We start from the raw sequence: 20,623 nt of genomic DNA on the forward strand, positions 1-20,623 counted from the left end.
TAATTTTCTTCTTGTAACCCCAAATCAGTGATTTTGTAAACATTTCACCCACACATTTTTTAGGATTTTATTCGTAATTTTTAGGCTTGATCCTTTGGTCTGATCCAATGTTCAAGTAACACTATGGAGGAAGAGGAAGAAGAAGAGCAGCTATATAAAGAGAAGTTATTAAAATCAATGACACTGACAAAATAAATCAAACATCAGTAGCAGGCTCACACAAAATAAATTATTCAAATAAACACATTATGAAAAGAAAGAAGGAGGATAAAAAGATAAAGAGTCAAAGATTGAAATTAAGCTAAGATGCAATCAACAGGTCTATTAATGACCAGAATCTTATAAGTGATTTATGTATGTGTAAATTAAAACTCCCCCTTCATGGATTACTGCCTTGTCGTGGCAAAGGAGCTTGAGTAATTCAGAGAAACTGTGGGCTATGCCATGCAGGGACACCCAAGACGGACAGATCATAGTGGAGAGTTCTGACTAAATGTGATCCACCTGGAGCAGGAACTGGCAAGCCACTCCAGTATCTTTGCCAAGAAAACTCCATGGACAGACACAAAAGACTAAATGATATGATGCTGGAAGATGAGCCCCTCAGGTCGGAAGGCGTCCAACATGTTACTGAAGAAGAGCAGAGGGCAAGTACAAGTACCTCCAGAGCTAATGAAGTGGTTGGGCCAAAGCTGAAAGGACACTCAGCTGCAGACGTGCCTGGAAGTGAAAGGAACGTCTGATGCTGCAAAGAAAAATACTGCTTAGGAATCTGGAATGTAAGATCTATGAACCTTGGTAAGCTGGATGTGGTCAAACAGGAGCTGACAAGAATAAACATTGACATCCTGGGCTTCAGTGAACTAAAATGGATGGGAATGGGTGAATTCAATTCAGATGATTATCATATCTACTATTGTGGACAAGAATCCTGTAGAAGAAATGAGGTAACCCTCATAGTCAAGAATAGAGTGGGAAAAGCTGTACTGGGATACAATCTAAAAAATGATAGAATGATTTCAATATGAATCCAAGGCAGACCTTTCAACATTACAATAATCCAACCACCAATGCTGAAGAGGCTGATATTGACCAATTCTATGAAGACTTACAACACCTTCTAGAACTGACACCAAAGAAAGATGTTCTTCTCATTATAGGGGACTGGAATGCTAAAGGAGGAAGTCTAAAAATATAAGGAACAACAGGTAAGTTTGGCCTTGGAGGTCAAAAGGTAACAGGGCAAAGGCTAATAGAGTTTTGTCACAAGAACAATCTCGTCATCACAAACACTCTTTTGCAACAATACAAGAGACGACTCTACACATAGACATCACCAGGTGGGCAATACCGAAATCAGATTGATTATGTTCTCTGCAGCCAAAGATGGAGAAGCTCTATACAGTCAGCAAAAGCAAGACCTGGAGCTCATTGTGGCTCTGATCATCAGCTTCTTATAGCAAAATTCAAGCTCAAACTGAAGAGAGTAGGAAAAACCACTGGGCTGGTCAGGTATAATATAAACCAAATCCCTTATGAATACATAGTGGAAGAACAGATTTAAGGAATTCGATTTGGTGGACAGAGTGCCTGAAGAGCTATGGATGGAGGCTCGTAACATTGTACAAGAGGCAGCAATAAAAACCATCCCAAAGAAAAAGAAATGCAAGAAAGCAAAGAGGCTGTGCAACGAGGCCATACAAATAGCAGAGAAGAGAAGGGAAACAGAATGCAGGGTAGATAGGGAAAGCCACAGAAAATTAAATGCAGACATCCAAAGAATAGCAAAAAGAGAAAAGGGGGCCTTCTTAAATGAACAGTGCAAAGATATAGAGGAAAATAATAGGAAGGGAAAAACCAGAGATCTGTTCACGAAAGCTGGAGATATTAAAGGAACCTTTTGTGCAAAGATGGACATGATAAAGGACAAAAAAGGCAGGGACCTCACAGAAGCCATAAAGAAGAGGTAGTAAGAATACACAGAGGAATTATACCAGAAAGATCTGGATGTTCTGGAAAACTCAGATAATGTGGTTGCTGATCTTGAGCCAGAGATGCTGGAGAATGAAGTCAAGTAGGCCTTAGAAAGCATGGCTATCAAAAAGGCCAGTGGAGGTGATGGCATTAAATAGTGGAACTATTTAAAATCTTAAAAGATAAAGCTGTTAAGGTGCTACACTCAATATGCCAGCAAGTTTGGAAAACTCAGCAGTGGCCAGAGAATTGGAAAAGATCAGTCTTCATCCCAATCCCAAAGAAGGGCAATCCCAAAGAATGCTCCAACTATCGTACAATTGCACTCATTTCACACACTAGCAAGGCTATGCTCAAAATTCTGCTAGGCTTCAGCAGTATGTTGACTGAGAACTCCCAGAAGTACAAGCTGGATTTGGAAGGGGCAGAGAAACTAGAGACCAAATTGCTAACATTCACTGGATTTTGGAGAAAGCCAGAGAGTTCCAGAAAAACATCTATGTCTGCTTCATTGACTACGCAAAAGCCTTTGACTGTGTTGACCACAGCAAACTATGTCAAGTACTTAAAGAAATGGGAGTGCCTGACCACCTTATCTATTTCCTGAGAAATCTATACATGGGACAGGAAGCAACAGTTAGAACTGGAGATGGAACAACTGAATGGTTCAAAATTGAGAAAGGAGTACGACAAGGCTGTATATTGTCTCCCTGCTTATTTAACTTATATGCAGAATATATCATGTGAAAGGCAGGACTGGATGAATCCCAAACCGGAATTAAGATTGCCAGAAGAAATATTAACAACCTCAGACATGCAGATGATACCACTCTAATGGCAGAAAGTGAGGAGGAATTAAAGAACCTCTTAATGAGGGTGAAAGAAGCGAGTGTCAAAAATGGTCTGAAGCTCAACATCCAAAAAACTAAGATCATGGCCACTGGTCTCATCACCTCCTGGCAAATAGAAGGGGGGGGGGGATATGGAGGTAGTGACAGATTTTACTTTCTTGGGCTCCATGATCACTGCAGATGGTGACAGCAGCCACGAAATTAAAAGACAGCTGCTTCTTGGGAGGAAAGCGATGACAAACCTCGATAGCATCTTAAAAAGCAGAGACATCACCTTGCCGACAAAGGTCTGCATAGTCAAAGCTATGGTTTTTCCTGTAGCAATGTATGCAAGTGAGAGCTGGACCATAAAGAAGAATTTATGCTTTTGAACTGTGGTGCTAGAGGAGACTCTTGAGAGTCCCCTGGACTGCAAAGAGAACAAACCTATCCATTTTGAAGGAAATCAACCCTGAGTGTTCACTGGAAGGACAGATTCTGAAGCCGAGGCTCCAATACTTTGGCCATCCCATGAGAAGACTCCCTGGAAAAGGACCTGAAGTTGGGAAAGTGTGAGAGTTAGAGGAGAAGAGGACGACAAAGGGCGAGATGGTTGGACAGTGTCATTGAAGCTAACAACATGAATTTGACCCAACTCTGGGCGGCAGTGGAAGACAGGAGGGCCTGGCATGCTCTGGTCCATGGAATCACGAAGAGTCAGACATGACTTAACGACTAAACAACAACAAAACTAAAATGCGCAACTCACTACAGAAAATTGCTGATGACTAACAAAGCACAGACTGCTTTCCTAGATATCTTCATGTTGTGTAGTCATGTACTGTATGTGGATCTGGCCAACTTTCTCAAGGACTTTTGATACAATTCCTGTTAAAGGTTACAACTCTGTCTAAAGAACGTTGAAGAAGTGCACGAGATAAGTGACAACAGAATATCTGTAACCACATGTAATCTCACCTTGCAAGCACTGTATTTGAGAAATGGTGGTGAGATTCTTGCCTTGGATTACATGTTAGGGCTGTCAGTGAGAAAAAGCCCAGTTCCTCCCATTCCCCTTCCAATCATATTAAATATCCACTTTCTATTTTTTTTCCATCCATATCCACAAATCAATCCATATCACTTTGGATCCTGCTGCATTCCTCTGGAACCAGATTTGGCCATTCTGCTTTAATTCACAAATGTTACAAATTGGGTTAGGATTTGGCTGAAAGTGTTGCACTACTGTAATATTTAATATGGAATGTATAGTTCTGTGCATATCATTCATCCCCAAGCCAAATGCTGATAGAATAGTAGGAAGATTTCCTTATTTTAAAGAGAGGTGATCAATTTATGGCAGTTTGCAGTATGTGCCATGTTGTGGTATTCCACTAGACCAACCTGGTGAGGAGAAAGCAGAAGTCCCTATCTCCTCCTCCTCAGTCTCCACTCCTCAACCTTTGTCTCTAAAATACTGGACAGCATTCTCAAGCATCAAGGAACTAGTCCAGGAAGTTATTTATTCATGTTGGCTTCCAACAGAAGCAGCTGGTATCTCTTCTAGAGTGTGGGAAGCTATATGAGAAAGGCGCTGCAATGTATATTTCCTCATCTCCATGGTGGCACTGCAGTCTGAGTCTGTTGTTCCTTGACAGGAGCTGTGGGAATACTTTTTCTCAATTGATAACATGGAAGACTGCAATTGACACCTTTTGTTCTAGTTTGGCTCCTGTGTCTTTACAAAGCTTCATGTCAGTTTTCTCAACATGAATGAACATAGAAGGCTCCCCATTGCAGAGGTCTGCAGCAAAAATGACAATATAGAGGACAGGAATGGAGGAGAGCAGAGCTGGGGCATTTGTCCTTTCTCTCCCTGCCGATGTGTCCATTGAATCATTGAAAAGAATTCCTGAATTGAAAAGAACTCCCTTGCCATCAGCAAGTCTGCCTCTGTAGCATGACCACATACAAAACAATGTTTTTAGTAGATGAGGAATATAGGGGAGCATATTATAATTACATTCACAACATGGGGTGTATTTCTGGGAGTTAAAAGAAATGAAGCTACAGCATCATAATTTTGGACTCATCAAACTGTATCTAATCATTTTCATTTTCAGCCAAATGATTTGGCTGTGACAAAATGAATTTTGTGATGAAAATGTAAAACCATGTACTTTATCTTCTTCCTCAGTGTGTTACCTTATATTCGTATCACAATTTCACAGTTGGAAAGGCATAGCAAACAAAAGAGGGACAATTCAAAAGATATTTATGAATCTATGCATACAAATACAAAAAAAATGCACATGTAATCTCTGTGGCTATGATCTGTATGCATATCTGAATAGGGACTGGGAATTGATGGTTGAAAGGTCACAGTACTCTTTTCTTGTGCATGATACCCATATAGGAATTACAATTCCATCTAAACAATGGTTTAGAATGTTTAGTCTTCCAGTAGTGACTGGCATCAAAACAAAGGTACTGGCTGCGGCAATTGATTTTGCATAGTGCCTTGATAATTCTCAAATCCTGGATCTTGATCTAAGATTAAATCAAGAACATTGTGTCTGAAATGTATTGTATCTCCTATGGTACAGCTGAGGGTGCATTGGAAGGTCCCTTTTAAACTAGAAACTATAGAGTCAAGGCTGGCTCAAGGAGTAGTAGTGGCCTTGGCAAAGAAAGCCTTGTTCCCTCCTCCCAGCTCAGTTTAGCAGTGGGGCAAGTTAAGCTCACAGTCTTGAATATTTGTACTGTATAGTAATAGAGCCTCAAAGTAACACCCTGTTCTCTGTGTGTGTTTTTTAAATGAACAAATTATTTCCAACTTAATATTGAAAAGCAAACATATTTTAAAGTTAATAATAGATATTCATTTTCCTAGGATACTTATTTTTGTAGTTATAAACCAAATAACCTGTACAATTTTTTAAAGAAAGGAGTTAGATGCTTGCGCTTTTCAAATTTTGCTGTAGCTCACTGCAGTAAGCAAACATTGAGCTATGAGACTCATTTTGCTACTCCATTTTGTCTTGGTAGTCAGGGTAACTATCCAGCTGGCTTGGTCCTAAGGCCAGACATTTGTAGAAATCAGTCTTCTGTCTAAGCTGTCCATAAAATTGGGGTGAGGGGCAGGAAGGCAAAGCTGCATGATGGTATGTTAGCATAATTTGTGCTAAAATACTATGCACCACTATGATATACTGACTCAAACAGATGGGCAGACCAAGCGTACTAACGCCACCCTTGAATAGTACCTACGTTGCTATACCTGCTATCAGCAAGATGATTGAGTTATCTTGCTACCCCTGGCTGAGTTCGCCTACAACAACACCACACATTTATCCACAAAACAGACCCCGTTCACAGCCACCTATGGACACCACCCTCATTTTCTTCCAGCTGTCCTGCCGTTGACCGTAGTTCCTGCTGCTGACACTCACATACATGAGTTGCAGGATCTACAAGATTTACTCTGAGAGCAGCTTCAGCAAGCTAAGAATGCGTACAAAACAGCAGCTGACAGAAAACGGCAAGAAGGGCCACCTCTGAAACCAGGGGACCAGGTCTGGCTCTCCACCCGTTATCTATGCTGACCTGGCCAGTCACTCAAGTTGGACCCTCAGTTTGTGGGGCCTTATTTAATCACAGAGCAAACCAACCCTGTTGCTTTTTGGTTACAACTTCCAGCCACTCTCCGTATTCACCCAGTTTTCCATTGGTCCCTCCTTGTTCCTGTTGCGGCACAGGACCCTGCCTGACCTCCACCTCTGGCTCTACCTCCACCCATTTTGGTCGATGGCGAGAAAGAATATGAGGTTTGTCAGATCCTAGACTCCCGAATCCACCAGGGAGGCCTTCAGTACCTCATGGACTGGGAGGGCTATGGCCCAAAGGATCGATCATGGGAACCCGCAAGTAACTTACATACCCCCGACCTTGTGCAACAGTTCCATGCCTCCTATCCTGATCAACCTGGCCTATCTGAGGGATTAATTACAGCTGAGGAGAATGCTGGGCAATCAGAATCGCAGGCAGCTGAATCAGCACCAGATTCTCCTTCCCCAGTAGCCAGAGTGAGGGAGAATCTTCAGCAAGGACTCATGACACGAAGATCCGAAGCCTGCATGAATACTTCCCATAGGAACATCAGGTCGAGCAGCCCTGAGTTTAGCAGGATGAAGGGTTTAGATGACTGCTGTTGCTATAAAATCTGCACCCAAAGGCGTGCAAGCTTGTGGAAGCAAAAAGTCAACAAATTTAGCCCCTAATTGGGCATAGGATTCTTCAGGCTTTTTGGTAAGGGAATGACATTTTCTTCTAAGGTGTTCTGAATTTCTGCAAAATCTAGAATATACCATCTTTCTATATGCCTCAAAATCTCTAGCTTGCTCCAGAGGCATCTGAGAATAAAACTCAGCTAAACCTCCACTTATTTGGGATCTCAAAACTATCATACTTTCAACATCCTTAATCTCAAAGTCCCAGCACACTCTTTCAAATGAAATGAGGAAAGATTCAGGGCAATCTCCTTTACTATATTGGGGAAATTTCTTTAGGTCGATTTTTGAGAGATTTCCCTCACTAGAGTAGTTGTTTATTTATTTATTTATTTTATTAGATGAATAAGACCAAAAGTCTACTCTGGGCGGCATTACAAATTTAAAAACAGTAAAACCAATAAACATGGAATAAATCCACGATGTTACAATGTTAATTTAAGATACAGCAGGAGGGAAAGCCTGCCCAAACAGCAAGTCTTAAGTTTACTTCTGAAGACACCTAGAGAGGGAGCCAGGCGGATCTCCATGGGCAAGTTGTTCCAGAGGCGAGGGGCCACTGCCGAGAAGGCCAGGTTTCTCATTCTTTCCTTCCGGACCTCCCTTGACGTTAGGCCCCTCAGCCGCCCGGCCTTGGTGGAATGAGTGACTCTGGCAGAACTGGGTGGGACAAGGCGCTCTGCCAGATATCAAGGTCCTAAACTGTTTAGGGCTTTATATGTAATCGTAAGAACTTTGAAACCAATGCAAGGCGGCCAGCGTGGGGGAAATATGTTGGTATCTTTTCACCCCAGTTAGAAGTCTGGCCGCCGCATTGTGTACCATCTGAAGTTTCTGCATCAGTCTCAAAGACAACCCCACAGACAGCGCATTACAGTAGTCTAATCTTGAGACTATGAGTGCATGAACCAAACTGGTGAGCACCCCCACATTAAGATAGGGACACAGATGCGCAATCCACTGAAGGTGGAAATGTGTGGAATGACCACTGACAACACCTGGGTCTCCATGGTGAGCATTGGATCCAGATGTACACCGAAGCTGCGAACCTCACTCTTGGTGGTGTCACCCCCCCAAAGGAAAGGGAGTTTCCCAGACCACTGATGTCTGGGGCACCCACCCAAAGGACCTCTGTCTTGCCCTGATTCAGCCTCAGTCTGTTCACCTGCATCCATTGCTGAACAGGCCCCAGGCAGCGCTCAAGGGACAAGACAGCATCCACTGTTGTTGGAAAAAAGGAGATGTAAAGCTGAGTATCACCAGTGTACAGATGACAAAAAGCCCCACATTCCCTGATCCTCCCAGTAGCTTCATATAGATGTTAAACTGCATTGGAGAAATAATCGAGCCCTGCGGAACCCCACAATTGAGGTTCCACGGAGCCAAGGAACTCTCTCCAATCTGCACTCTCTAGGACAGTCCTCCAAGAAGGAACAGAGCTTGGCAGAATACTGGCCATCGATTCCCAATTTGGAGAGCCTCCCCAGGAGAATACCGTAGTAGGCTGAAATATCGAGGAGGACCAGCAGAGACGTTTTGCCCCTGTCGGCCTCCCCTAGCAGGTCATCAAACAGGGCAACCAGTGCTGTTTCCGTGCCATGGTGTGGCCTGAAGCCCAACTGGAATGGATCCAAGGCATTGGTTTCATCCAGAAAAGCCTGCACCCTCTCAACTGCCTTGCTGAGGAAAGAAACATTGGCGACAGGCCTATAATTACCAATCGTGTCTGCCGCCAAGCTCAATTTGTTCCTAATGGGCCTAATGAACGTCTCCTTGAGGGCAATGTAGAGACCCATTAATTATTGCCATAGCCCATTCAGTTGTTATCGGCCTGGCTGCTTTGATTAGCCAGGCTGGTCAAGGGTCAAGGGAGGAGGTGGTGGCACAACAGCGGTCAAGCACTTTGTCCACAATGTCTGTTGTCACAGGCTGAAAGTAGTTAAGTCTCATTGGGCAAGGCGGAACGCTGGACGTCTCAGCTCAATCCACTGTTTTCAAATAGGGAGCAAGATCCCGGTGGATGGCCTCCACTTTTGATTTTTTAAAGGCTGCAAAATGGTCAGGTGAGATGCTAGTGGGAGGCCAGTCACTATGACCAACTCCAGATAGATCGCGAACTATACGGAAAAGTTCCGCCTACTGGTTGGAGGCTTTGCTTATCCGGGCATCGAAGTATGGTTAACTAACAGCCTTCACCTTAGATTGGTAGAGGTTAGTCATGATCCTGACAGTTATTTGATTATTTTCCATTGGGTTCCACCTCCATATGCACTCTAGCCTTCTCCTATTTTGCTTCATTGATCGTAGCTCTGGATTAAACCACGGCAAAGGACTATCTCTGCGCCGGAGAGGAAGTTTAGGTGCAATCGTGTCAACAGCCCTGGTGGCGGCAGCCAGCCAGCTATCAAGCAGGGGCTCGACAGGAGCGCCAGTCAAATCACCCGGAATCCCTCTCATGGTGTCCTGGAATCCTATAGGATCCAATAACCTTTGAGGGTGAACCATTAATACAGGTCCTTGCTCCCCACGGGGAGGAAGAGCCACTGCAAGACTGCATTTAATTGAGCAAAGACTTATAACTGGTAACTGCTATTTCCAGTGTTATTTCAATGCTGTATGCGAAGCTGGAGTGTTCTCTCCTGAGCATGAAGCCTGGGTAAAATAATATGGAGGATAGGCTGTTACCCAAGCAGCAAATCCCCCCTCTCCACATCACTGAAATAGTCCAGTAGAAAGACAAGAGCCAATACAACTGGTTCCAGCAACATCGCAGGAGTTGCCAGAATAGCACAAACTGCCTCCAAGACTCCGGCTCCTGATTTTGCCTCAAGGTTAATTCCTGAAGCCTTTTCCATCATAGGATATAGCCATAAGGCAGTGGAGGTTTGAAATCGGAGTTTTCCTTCTCCAAGATGGGCTGCCTTCCAAGGATGATGAGCCCCACCTACCTGGGCTGCTCCCTAATAGTGCGAAGATTAGAAACACGGGCCTCCAGCTGCCAGACCTTGTCTTCCAAGAGGGCCACCAACTTACACTTAGAGCATTTGTACCCAGGCACCTCATTTGGCAATGAAACAAACATGCCACAGGTGTTGCAAGTGCAATAGATCTTGCACTCTCCATCTTGGCTGATGATCAGTGAATTAAAAAGAGAGGACGGCTGATCCTCCTCCTAAAACTTTCCTGTCCCCCCAGGTGTATGCACTCCTATTTGTCTTTCCTATTTACCAAGTTAGAGTCTAAAAAAATAGAATCAAAGAATAATGGCACGCGCTTATTTAAAGCTAAAACCCCGCCCCCTCAAACCATGTGGTCAAGGAGAACTAAGGTCAGACCATATGCACCCTTACAAGCCTAAAAATCCACAAGCCTAGAAAAAGAATGCCACACCAAATAAAATGTCCTCTCAGACACAGCAGTGATGGAAAGAAGTAAGGAAGTGCACACAATATGGATACTTGTGCTTATTGTGCTGTCATGTATCCTTCATTGGCATTTAGACTTCTTATAGTTATCTGATCATGTGCATTTACAGACACATTTGAATGTTTGACCCTAAGGCTGCATGACAAATTGCTGCATAAAGGCCACCAGTATGACTTGGACTTCATTAGTTGCTTGTGCAGCTCATGTAAACCTTCATTTTTTTTGTAGTTTAAAAATTCACCTAGAACAGTAATGTTGCTGAAATTTAGAATTATTAGATTCAATTAGAAACCCATTCATTTTTTATTACACAGCTGTACTATAAAACAGACTTTATTCAGCTCAAGAATGTTAAAACAGGTCATGTCAGCATTCTGCAGACAATGGCCGGAATGCTATCAACACTCACATGTCAAAGCCTGCTATTGCAAATTGCAGCTGATTGACAAAGTGCTGGGGTGTGTTTTGGTCATGGATGCAGTCATGTGCCAGATTACAAAACTGAGATACACTTCCTCAATTAGCTACAATTAGCTGCAGCAAGTTAAGCACACACAGGGGAGTGTGTCTTTGCCAAGGAAGTGGCAGAGAAGCCTTTAGTTCAAGGTGGGACAGATATGAGTGATCATTAGATATGTTCCATTGACATCTTTGTGCAATCCAATCAGACCATGGGGCCAAAAAAGATGGTGAAGAAGGCACTTTTTCCCCAAAGAGCTGACGTGCGAGAGAAGGACAAGCATGGCATCAGCACTCAGACTGACACTGTCAGCTTGTGCAGCAGCAGTGCTGCTGCTTTTGTGGTTATCAAGAGTACCAGATATTGCCTTCCATATCCATACCATGCAGCTCCATCTTATTCAAGGAAGAGTTTGCCTTCAGCCCTGATTCCCAACAAATCTCTCCTATGCAAAGTAGTTTGCCCATTACAGTTATTTCCTAATATCTAGACACTGCTGGCTGTCAGTGTGCACTCTTTTTGTTTGGCACAATCATTGGGAAAGCGTCAGAGAACACAGGGAAATCCTTTAAAAGTGCTTTCCCAACTTGTTCTCTTTTTCTTCCTATGGGGAAAATAACTATTCTGTAGTATTCATATTGACTGTAACAGATTTCTGGATATCCAGAAATTCTATATTTTTAAAATTCTGATTTACAAATCTGAATTTTAGTGCTAGTGTACATCCCTACTTTTAACACTCTTTTGTTCTCAACTGTGTTCACCCTAGTTTACTGTTCATTTCTTTGGTTTAAATAAGAAAAGTCACCCACTGCTCTTAAATGCATCAGTAAAATTCAGATTGCTCCATTAATGCACTAATAATGAACCCCAGGGAAGGAGCAAATTAAAACTATTTTTCAAGGATTCCATTTATCTCCCAAAGGGGAAACTGCAGTAGTCATAAAATATGAGGCTAAGATGGTAGCTGGCAACTTGGCAAGCACAAGTTTAAACCTATCAAATTTTTGCAGTTTCACTCCTTGGAGAAAACTGCAGAAAATCTGCACAGAGTATTTATTAAATAAGATAAGGATGGCAAACTTGAGGCTGTTCAGATGTTGCAGAATATGTATTCCTGCTATTTATTCATTTATTTGCAATATGCAAGTACCATTTTCCTTCAGTAAATCCAAAACAGCAGACGGTCCTCTCTCCCTCCCCTACTTTATTCTCACAACTATGCTACAAGGCAAGTCAGTTTGAGAGAGCATAATGCCAGTCCGACAGATGTGACATGGCACATCTAGATGTGACATGGCACATGTAGCTGGCAACTACATCACACTGTTTATGTCATCTAGGCCTGTTGGGATTTGCAGTCAAGCAACATCTGGCAGGCAACATCTAGAAATCCCTAGGATCGTTAGGTTAACAGCATTCTACTCCCTATTTCAGAACAAAACCTAAGACCAGATACCAGGCCTTGGAGACACCATGGGGTGATATGTGCAGGTGTTGAGAACCCTCCCCCCAAACCTGCTTCTAGGTCAGCTGGCCATAGAAATGGATACAATAGGGATCAATAAGGCTTTTTTTTTCTTAGCAGAGAATGTGGACTGGGACACCTGGTTTTTGCTGATCCCCCTAAATGCTTTAACTTTCCCATTCTGTTCTGGGAGGGCCCCCTCCCCAAGGCCCAAGAGCAGGTTTTCAGGAGACAAGCAGAAGGACTGGGGAAAATCAGATGCTAACAACTTGCGTGAGTAGTAGTGTGTTCCACTAAGGCAAAAACACTGTCAGCTTACAAACCCTTCGTAAAGAACTACTAAGCAAGATTTAATCTGTTAATTGTTCTACAGAGATCCCAGAAGATCCACTCATTGCAGAAGAGTATTATAATGATGTCTTTGATTCATGCTCTGAAACAAGTGAGGAGGAGGAGGCAGAGGGAGAAGGAAGAGAAGAAGGAACAGGAAGAGGAGGAGGAGGAGAGACTATATCACAGAATATATCACAGACTGTCTATAAAACAAATCAGCAGGTATACATTTCAGTGTTTGCAATATGACTCAGTACAGAGGACAGGTATTATAGTTGAGAGGCACAAACAATATGGAAAAGTCACTTTGTAGAAAAGCCAGCTAAGGATAAATTTGTATTGCTGGTTTATGGCTTTAGGGAAAATCAAGAGCATGGCAAGTAATCACATATTGGTATTTGGTAGGTTGCATACCCTCTTCCAGCTCAGGGGCCTTGCTACAGTTATTTTCTATGAGAAAAACTGTTTTAACTTGTGAAATCCATCTGATTGTGCGACTAGGTGCTTGCTTCTTCACATAATATCTACCACAACCTCAAACAAACAAACAAACAAACAAACAAACAAAAAACATTTTTGCCTACAACTTCCACATTGCACCAGCCAGCATGGCCATTTGTCGAGCTGGCTGGGGGATACTGGCAGACGAAGCAGGGGAACATCTTCCAAGCTCTTCTGTTTACACATGGACAATGTGCCAAAAAAGATGTGAAATATATTTGCTTTGCCTTGAAATACTTGTTGGAAAAAAACAGGGCATTTGCAACCCTATTACTGCAATTTGTCTACAATAGATGGACCCTAGATGTTATTTCAGATTTAATCAATGCAGCACTTATGTATATGCAATTTATGCCCCACCACATGTACAAAAGAAGATCTAGCAAATGGCCAAGATACAGCAATGGACGTATTCCACTTCTGGTCAAAAATAGTCTAATTATCTTAACATTTTAATTTGCTTTTAATTTTACATATATTTCATATACATCAGATTTCAGAGTAAAGTTGTTAAGTGGAGGTACACAATTTCAAAATAATTAAAAACAAAATATGCTGTACCAATCTGCACTCAACCCTGAAACCCAAAACAAAAACCATAACAGAACTGAGAACTGATCCTAGATCAAGGTGCTGGTTTTTATCTTGGGGTAGCCACACTTAGTCATACAAAACACAATTTTGTTAAAAGCGTTAGTACTCTAGAGAATGAGTATTATGTTGAAAACCCTCTGATATATGCTGTAAATTATATGGTGCTCACTTTAATCAGTAAAAGCAAAGCAAAGTGTGTACAAATGCAAGTACTTACTTGTATTTTACCCGTATGCATCCCAGCTAACCAAATTTTTCTTTGACTCCCATACATAGTCACATTCATAATTAAGTGTGACAATCAGTTGTGATTTGAACAGACTGACTGCTCTTATGTCTTTCAAAAGGCATAAGATATAAATAGAATATTTAACAATGTAAAATAAACTCGGGGCTGGCAATTGGCTTCAGACCGCATGTCATTTTGTCATTTCTTTCTGGTTTACATTTCTGTGACAAGAAAAAATAAGACTGGAAGAAGTAAATGCCATTTTATTGACACCTCAGTCAGAATTTGATTCCATGATTTGTGCCTATTTATGTTCCACCCTGTGCATGCACATAAATTTCATTGTCATTAATGGATGAAGCTGCCTACAATGAGACAAGTGCATTAACACTTTCACATTTAGCACCATGTCAATAAGACGAGACAGTGTCATCACCTTTCATTTCCATCAGCATCTTTGATTCTGTTTTTCTTCATTTCTGTTCCTCACCATCAAACTAAACCTGGCTGTTAATTTTCTAACATGAAAATACTATGAGTTGTTCAAAAATCGCTGTCACTGCTGAAAATGTTTAAATATTTCTAATATTATTTTAGAAAATAGTCAGCTATGGAGGGTTAGAGTTAGGCACAATCCCTTTTCTGTTGGCATAAATCTCCTTCCAGTGACAGAAACGCCCTTTTCACCAACCACATATTCTTCTGCTGTTTAGTCCCAGAGATCTGCAAACACAGCCATCCGCCAGCAGAACTGCTCTGCTGACAGAGATATGCTGGCAGAAGAGCCCAGTGGAAGAGTTTAAGTGAGGAAGCAACTGAGTTACTCCAGATTCAGCCCTTCTCCAGTACAGTGGTGCCTCGCTTAACGGCAATAATCCATTCCAGGAAAATCGCTGTTAAGCAAAAACGTCGTAAAGTAAAAATAAAAAGGCAATTGAAACGCATTGAAAACCATTCACTGCATTCCAATGGGCTAAAAACTCACCCTTTAGCGAAGATCCTCTATACGGTGGCCATTTTCGGTGCCTGTATAGCGAGGAATCTGTCCCTAAACACAGCGGGGAACCATTTTAATTACCTGGCGGCCATTTTGAAACCGCGATCAGCTGTTAAAAAGTGATCGCAAAAACGTTGTCATGAAGCAGATTCGTCATAATGCGGGGTAATCGCAAAGCGGGGCACGACTGTACAAGGTCAAAACAGCATGTTGTGGGTAGTCCTAAGTCATCTTCAACACATCCAAGGTTAAGAGGCAGCTGAATTTACTTTAGCTACCAGGATTGCACTGCTAGCTTCTGGTGAAGTGCATGTGTGGTAAATTAGGAGCCTTGATCTTTTTAGGGGCTCATAATCTTTCTTGTATTCTCTTTAGCTTCAGGTTCATCCTTGGAACATGTGAACAAATTAGTGGCTGGAATTAGTTCAAGGCAACACAACATAAATAGGCCTTTAAAACATGTGAGACACTGTATGTCTCTTTCAACTGAACTGCAAATTACTTCAACAAAATAGATTCTGAGCTGCTGAAAGCAAATCCGACATCTTTCACTATGAGTTATAAAACTAATAGAGAAAAAGAGATTTATTCTCAATTCCATATGGCAGTTAATAAGCCTAGAAATGCCTTCACTTCATTAACTGATACTTTTTATCTGCAGCTTGGTGTGATTTTATAGAATTTGTGTTGATTTTATTAAAGATGTAGAAATGAATGCAATTTTGTATCATTGTGTTGTTTTTGTGTTTTTATACAGTGGTGCCTCGCACAACGAGCGCCTTGTAGAGCGATGAATTCGCTCTACGAGGACGCTTTTGCGATCGCTACTGCGATCGCACAGCGATGGCCCCAATGGGCGAAAATCACAGAGCGAAGGTCGGTAAGCGGTTCGCTTACCGACCTTCACTTTGCGACCCGCCGATCAGCTGTTTCGCGGCTTCAAAATGGCCGCCGGAACAGCCGAAAGGGCCAGGTGCAGCGTTTTCGCGCCCTTGGTAAGCAAGGGGAAGGCGCGAAAACGCTGCCGGAACAGCCGAAATGGCTGTTATTCCTCAGCTACTACATTGTAAGAGATGCTTCTTACAAATAGCAGTATTTCCAAGAATAGTATCCTGGTCAGAATAGGTGTTTTATCTTTTTGTTTATTATTCGACAGGACAGTGACGTTGAAGCAATGGTCCAATGTATGGAGAACATCCTACACACCAGCACTTTGGGTGAGATGGCCTACTTTTTCTGAATTAACAATAGACCATGATAGCAATATAGTTTTCTGTCTATCTCTGAACATCAGCCTTATTTTGCAGTATGGACATGAACTCATCTGATTCTTGTAGGGAACCTGCTAGTGTAGATATCAAATAGTTTTTTTTTCATTTTCATATAATATAACAAAGTGGAAAAAAACCATTCCTCTCTTTTAAACAGTGCACATTTACCCGGGAGTAAGTCCTACTGGAAAAAAAGTGTAACCACTGAGTTGGATGTGCACAGTACTGTACTGTAAAAGGCATTCTAAGTATTTGTTACTAAAGCATTTATGAAAACCTTTTAAAAATTAAAAAAATAGAGCTGAAATTGCTTGTGGAAAAACTTGATTAAAAATAATTTCAGCATTTATCTTTTAACACATTATTGTCATACCCTGTTGAGTTCAATGAATATTAACACATTTTACAATGAAAGGAAAAGCACTGAAGTTAATTCATTTTCATTTTGTGATTGCTTATGATATATCACTTTATTCTAATACAGAATATTTCCCTTTAGACAAATTTGTAATAATTGTGTATTTCAACATCTAAAGTTGTGTGTATGTGTTAATTTTTTTATTTTTGTAAACAAAGAAAATCTTGTTTTATCAGCTGCAGCATTTTAACTTCTCTGTGTGACTATATACCTATTCATTCTACAGATATAAAGTAGAATTAGGGCTAAGAAAAAATAGATTCAGATTCCTGCATCACCACAATGCTGTCTGAATGAATTTTGGCCAGTTACTCTCTCTATTTTATTACTGTAAAAGTCAAGTTGAGAGGAAGGAAGGGGGAAATATGTTTGCTACTCTGAGCTCTCTAATGGGATGATGAGGCGTGAGTAAATAAATAAGGCTAATGCAGCCTCCACAGAGGGCCTGAACAGATCATTTTCTTCTTTGAAAGAGAGCATTTCCTGCTATACCACCGCTGAGACAGAATTTGTTGATTTGACCAATGCTTTGGCAGAAAATTACTCCAAATTCCTGCATTTCTATTTCTACATTTAAATAATGAATAGAGTAGGAAACAAATGCTGTTTTCCAAAAGAATGCTGAAGTGCCCGTGCCAGGTGTACAAGGTATGTGTAAGACAGTACTGATCACTGAGACAAATGCTCTTTGTAGGTCTGGATTATCTTGTATAAGATACTTTTAAAAAAAATTATGGCAAGCATTATTGCATAGCTCAAACATTTTTTCTTATTTTTTTACTTCTAGTACAATATTTTACTTAATTATTTATTATGTTTATATACCCCTTTTCTTTATGTGAACTCAAGTACATGGCTCTCCTCCTGCCCATTTCACATTCACAATAATTCTGCGATATAGATCCTGCAGAAAGAGAGGGAATGGCCCAGGGTCACACAGTTAGTTTTGTAGCTCAAGGGAATCTAGAACAGGATCCCACAAATACCCTAACTATTGCACCATATTGGCCCTCTAGGACATGTTTGTAGTTAAGTAGCATCCTACTCATAGTGTTAGTACATATAGGCAACAGTATCCTGTCTAATTGCCAAAGATATGGGGGCCTCTTTGAATAATACTGAGCCTACCCAGCAGTTAAGATCTATCCAGGGGGCCCTTTTGAAAGAGCCGTCCCTCAAGGAGGTAAGAGGGACGGCTTGCAGACAAAGGGCCTTTTCGGCAGCTGCCCCAAGACTATGGAATGCCCTCCGACTGAGATTCGTCTGGCGCCGACACTGATGACATTTCGGCGCCAGGTCAAAACCTTCCTGTTCCAGAAGGCTTTTAACTGAAATAATATTAGCTGTGGGTCTGATGGCAATTTTATATATATATTAATTGTATTTTAATTGTACATATCTTTATTGTATTTTAAATGCTGTAAGTCGCCCAGAGTGTGGGTAGTGTGGGTGGCATATAAAGTAAATAAATAAATAAATAAATAAATAAAAATAAATAATACACCTGGCATATTCAAATTGGTGCACCCCATCAACCTGTATACATAACAATGCATTGTATTTAAAAATGACAGGTTTAATACAATCTGCTTTAATCTTGCTAGAGAATTGGCCTAAGTTGCATAGAACAGGTATTCACTATTATATGACTCAGTGCGCAACAGCAAATGTGTGTTCTGACATCTTAACTTGGGACGATTTACCACCAAGATTTATGCCAAATGCTTTATGCTGGTGGGTATAAATAACAGGATTTTGGCGAATGTGTGTTTTGTGGGTTTTTGATATCATAGTTTATGTCACTGTGTTGGTTCAAAAGCCGGTGTACCATATTCTCAGTACTGTATTGACTTTCTAGAATTGAACCCACATCTTCTCTTCTCTCTTTGACATTTGTTTATGATTTTTCATTGAATTAAGTTAAATGAAGACATTTAAACCAAAGGATCATTGTATTTGTTTAGTGCAAGGTTTAAATAGTGTGCTTTGACATTATTTTAAGACAAGGCGCACAGAGCAGTTTGCTGAATTTTAAAAGATCAATGTTCAATCATTAACATTAATGAATGCTAATGTTCATTAAACATTTACTGATTGCAAGTTGCATTATAATGCAATGTGATTATATAAAGAGTGCTCAAATGAAACTATTTTATGTCTTCTACACAGGACATCAAGTTATGTAACAATTAGATATAATACACTGCATAGAAGCTGCTCTTCTCATCACTAATTTTATTGCACAATTTTTTTGAAAGTGGTTTTGCAAGCAGAGGATGCATGCAAGTGCACAACTATTGGCATCCATATTATAATCTCCCAATTCCCCAGTGACTGTATAAATGTACATGAATTGGAGTCAGATTCACATTATTAGCAAGAATTATTTTGGCATTTGTTTTGCTGATGTGATGACACATGGAGAGCTAGACCAGAATGTTTTATAGGTCCCAGCAACTTTTGAGGACAAATAATGTATCGTACCTGCTTGTACCTGCCCTTCTTGGTCAGTGATGTTGTGGAATCAGCCCTCATGTTTCTCACTGGTTATGCATAGATTTTCTTTGAAAGGGAATAGCTTAAGGTTCTAATCGCCAGCAGTTCCTACAAAGACAACAAAGCTGGAAAGTATTCTTATGTGCTTTCTGAGAAGGGGTTTACAAAGTTAAGCCCAATGATTAAATACCAGGGACGAAGACTTGAGTTACAGGACTCTCTGCCAAGTCGGACTTAAGTCACACTGATAACTCTACTTGGATATGACTTGGTGTTGCTGTTGTTTTTAATTACTTGGACAAGACTCATGGTTTGGAACCCATCCACCCCTCCCTTTTTTCTGGAGAAAAAGCTTATTTTTAATGGGGATTCGGACTTGGGGTGAATCCCTCAGACTCGGACTTGGGACTTGGACCCAAAGACTTGCCAGCATCCCTGTTAAAACACTATATTTATTTCTGGTGTGCGTTAGTTTTTGAAGAGGCAGGAGTATTTTGAAAATTCAAGACCCCATCCCCCAAAATATTAAGAGCTGCAAGGATGAATCAGTATCTGCAAGTGACTTTTCATAGTAAGGGTGTGACCGAACTTCCATGGCATGTACCAAGAGCTGTGGACATCCATTATATTTAAGCAGCCAGTACCACCTGATCATACTGAGGTCTGCTTAGTGTGTTTTTTAAATTTAGGTGTGCATACAAAAGCATACAGCCTATCTGAACACAAAAAATATAGTATGGACAGAATAAAATTCCATTTATTTATCTACTTACTGTAATTTGTCAACTACTGCCTCTAAACCAGTATCTCTGTGGTATGTAGAGCAATAGAATAACAGAGTACTACAATGCATTTGGTAGGACAATTATTCTTTGTGATACATGGTAGCCTTCAAACAAGCAAAAACAAAAAGAACAAAACTGAGTTAACAAGGGCCTACTCAGCTAACACTGCTGTGTAACAACAGGAAAGGAATTCCAGAATTACCAGTTTAATGGTTGGAAGATCTTATTTTAAGGTTACTGCTAAAGGACAGTCACCAACAACCAAGATGTCTCCATAAAAGGCCAAGTGATTTTACAGGTAATCTGATCAAGAATCTTGAAGCTCTCTTCAAGAAAGCTTATTGGAAACATAAAAGCCCTATTCAGGTGTTCAGAAAAAGGCTATTTTAATGCTTGTAGGAAGCAATAGTCTGATGAGCCAAAACTCTCCTAATGCGCTGGGTCTTGCTACACAGTTGAAAACCATCATTTTTTAGGGTGTTCAGAATGTATAGCAGACCTTTTCATCTTCACACTGTAACTTTTGCTGACAGTGGCATAAAGTGAGGATAG

At 41.0% G+C, this 20,623-nt stretch overlaps 1 protein-coding gene across 4 annotated transcripts in view; it reads left to right on the forward strand.

Annotated features, from left to right (window-relative positions):
* Positions 1-20,623, forward strand: part of NEK11 (NIMA related kinase 11) — a 185,290-nt gene that overhangs the window by 148,046 nt on the left and 16,621 nt on the right. For all 4 annotated transcript variants that reach the window (XM_078377350.1, XM_020806878.3, XM_078377349.1 and 1 more), the window contains 2 exons: positions 12,821-13,002; positions 16,258-16,318. In XM_078377350.1, coding sequence (XP_078233476.1) covers positions 12,821-13,002; positions 16,258-16,318 — 243 coding nt within the window. The remainder of the gene's footprint in view (positions 1-12,820; positions 13,003-16,257; positions 16,319-20,623) is intronic.

Source organism: Pogona vitticeps, chromosome 6 (assembly GCF_051106095.1).
Source record: "Pogona vitticeps strain Pit_001003342236 chromosome 6, PviZW2.1, whole genome shotgun sequence".
Lineage (NCBI taxonomy): Eukaryota > Metazoa > Chordata > Lepidosauria > Squamata > Agamidae > Pogona > Pogona vitticeps.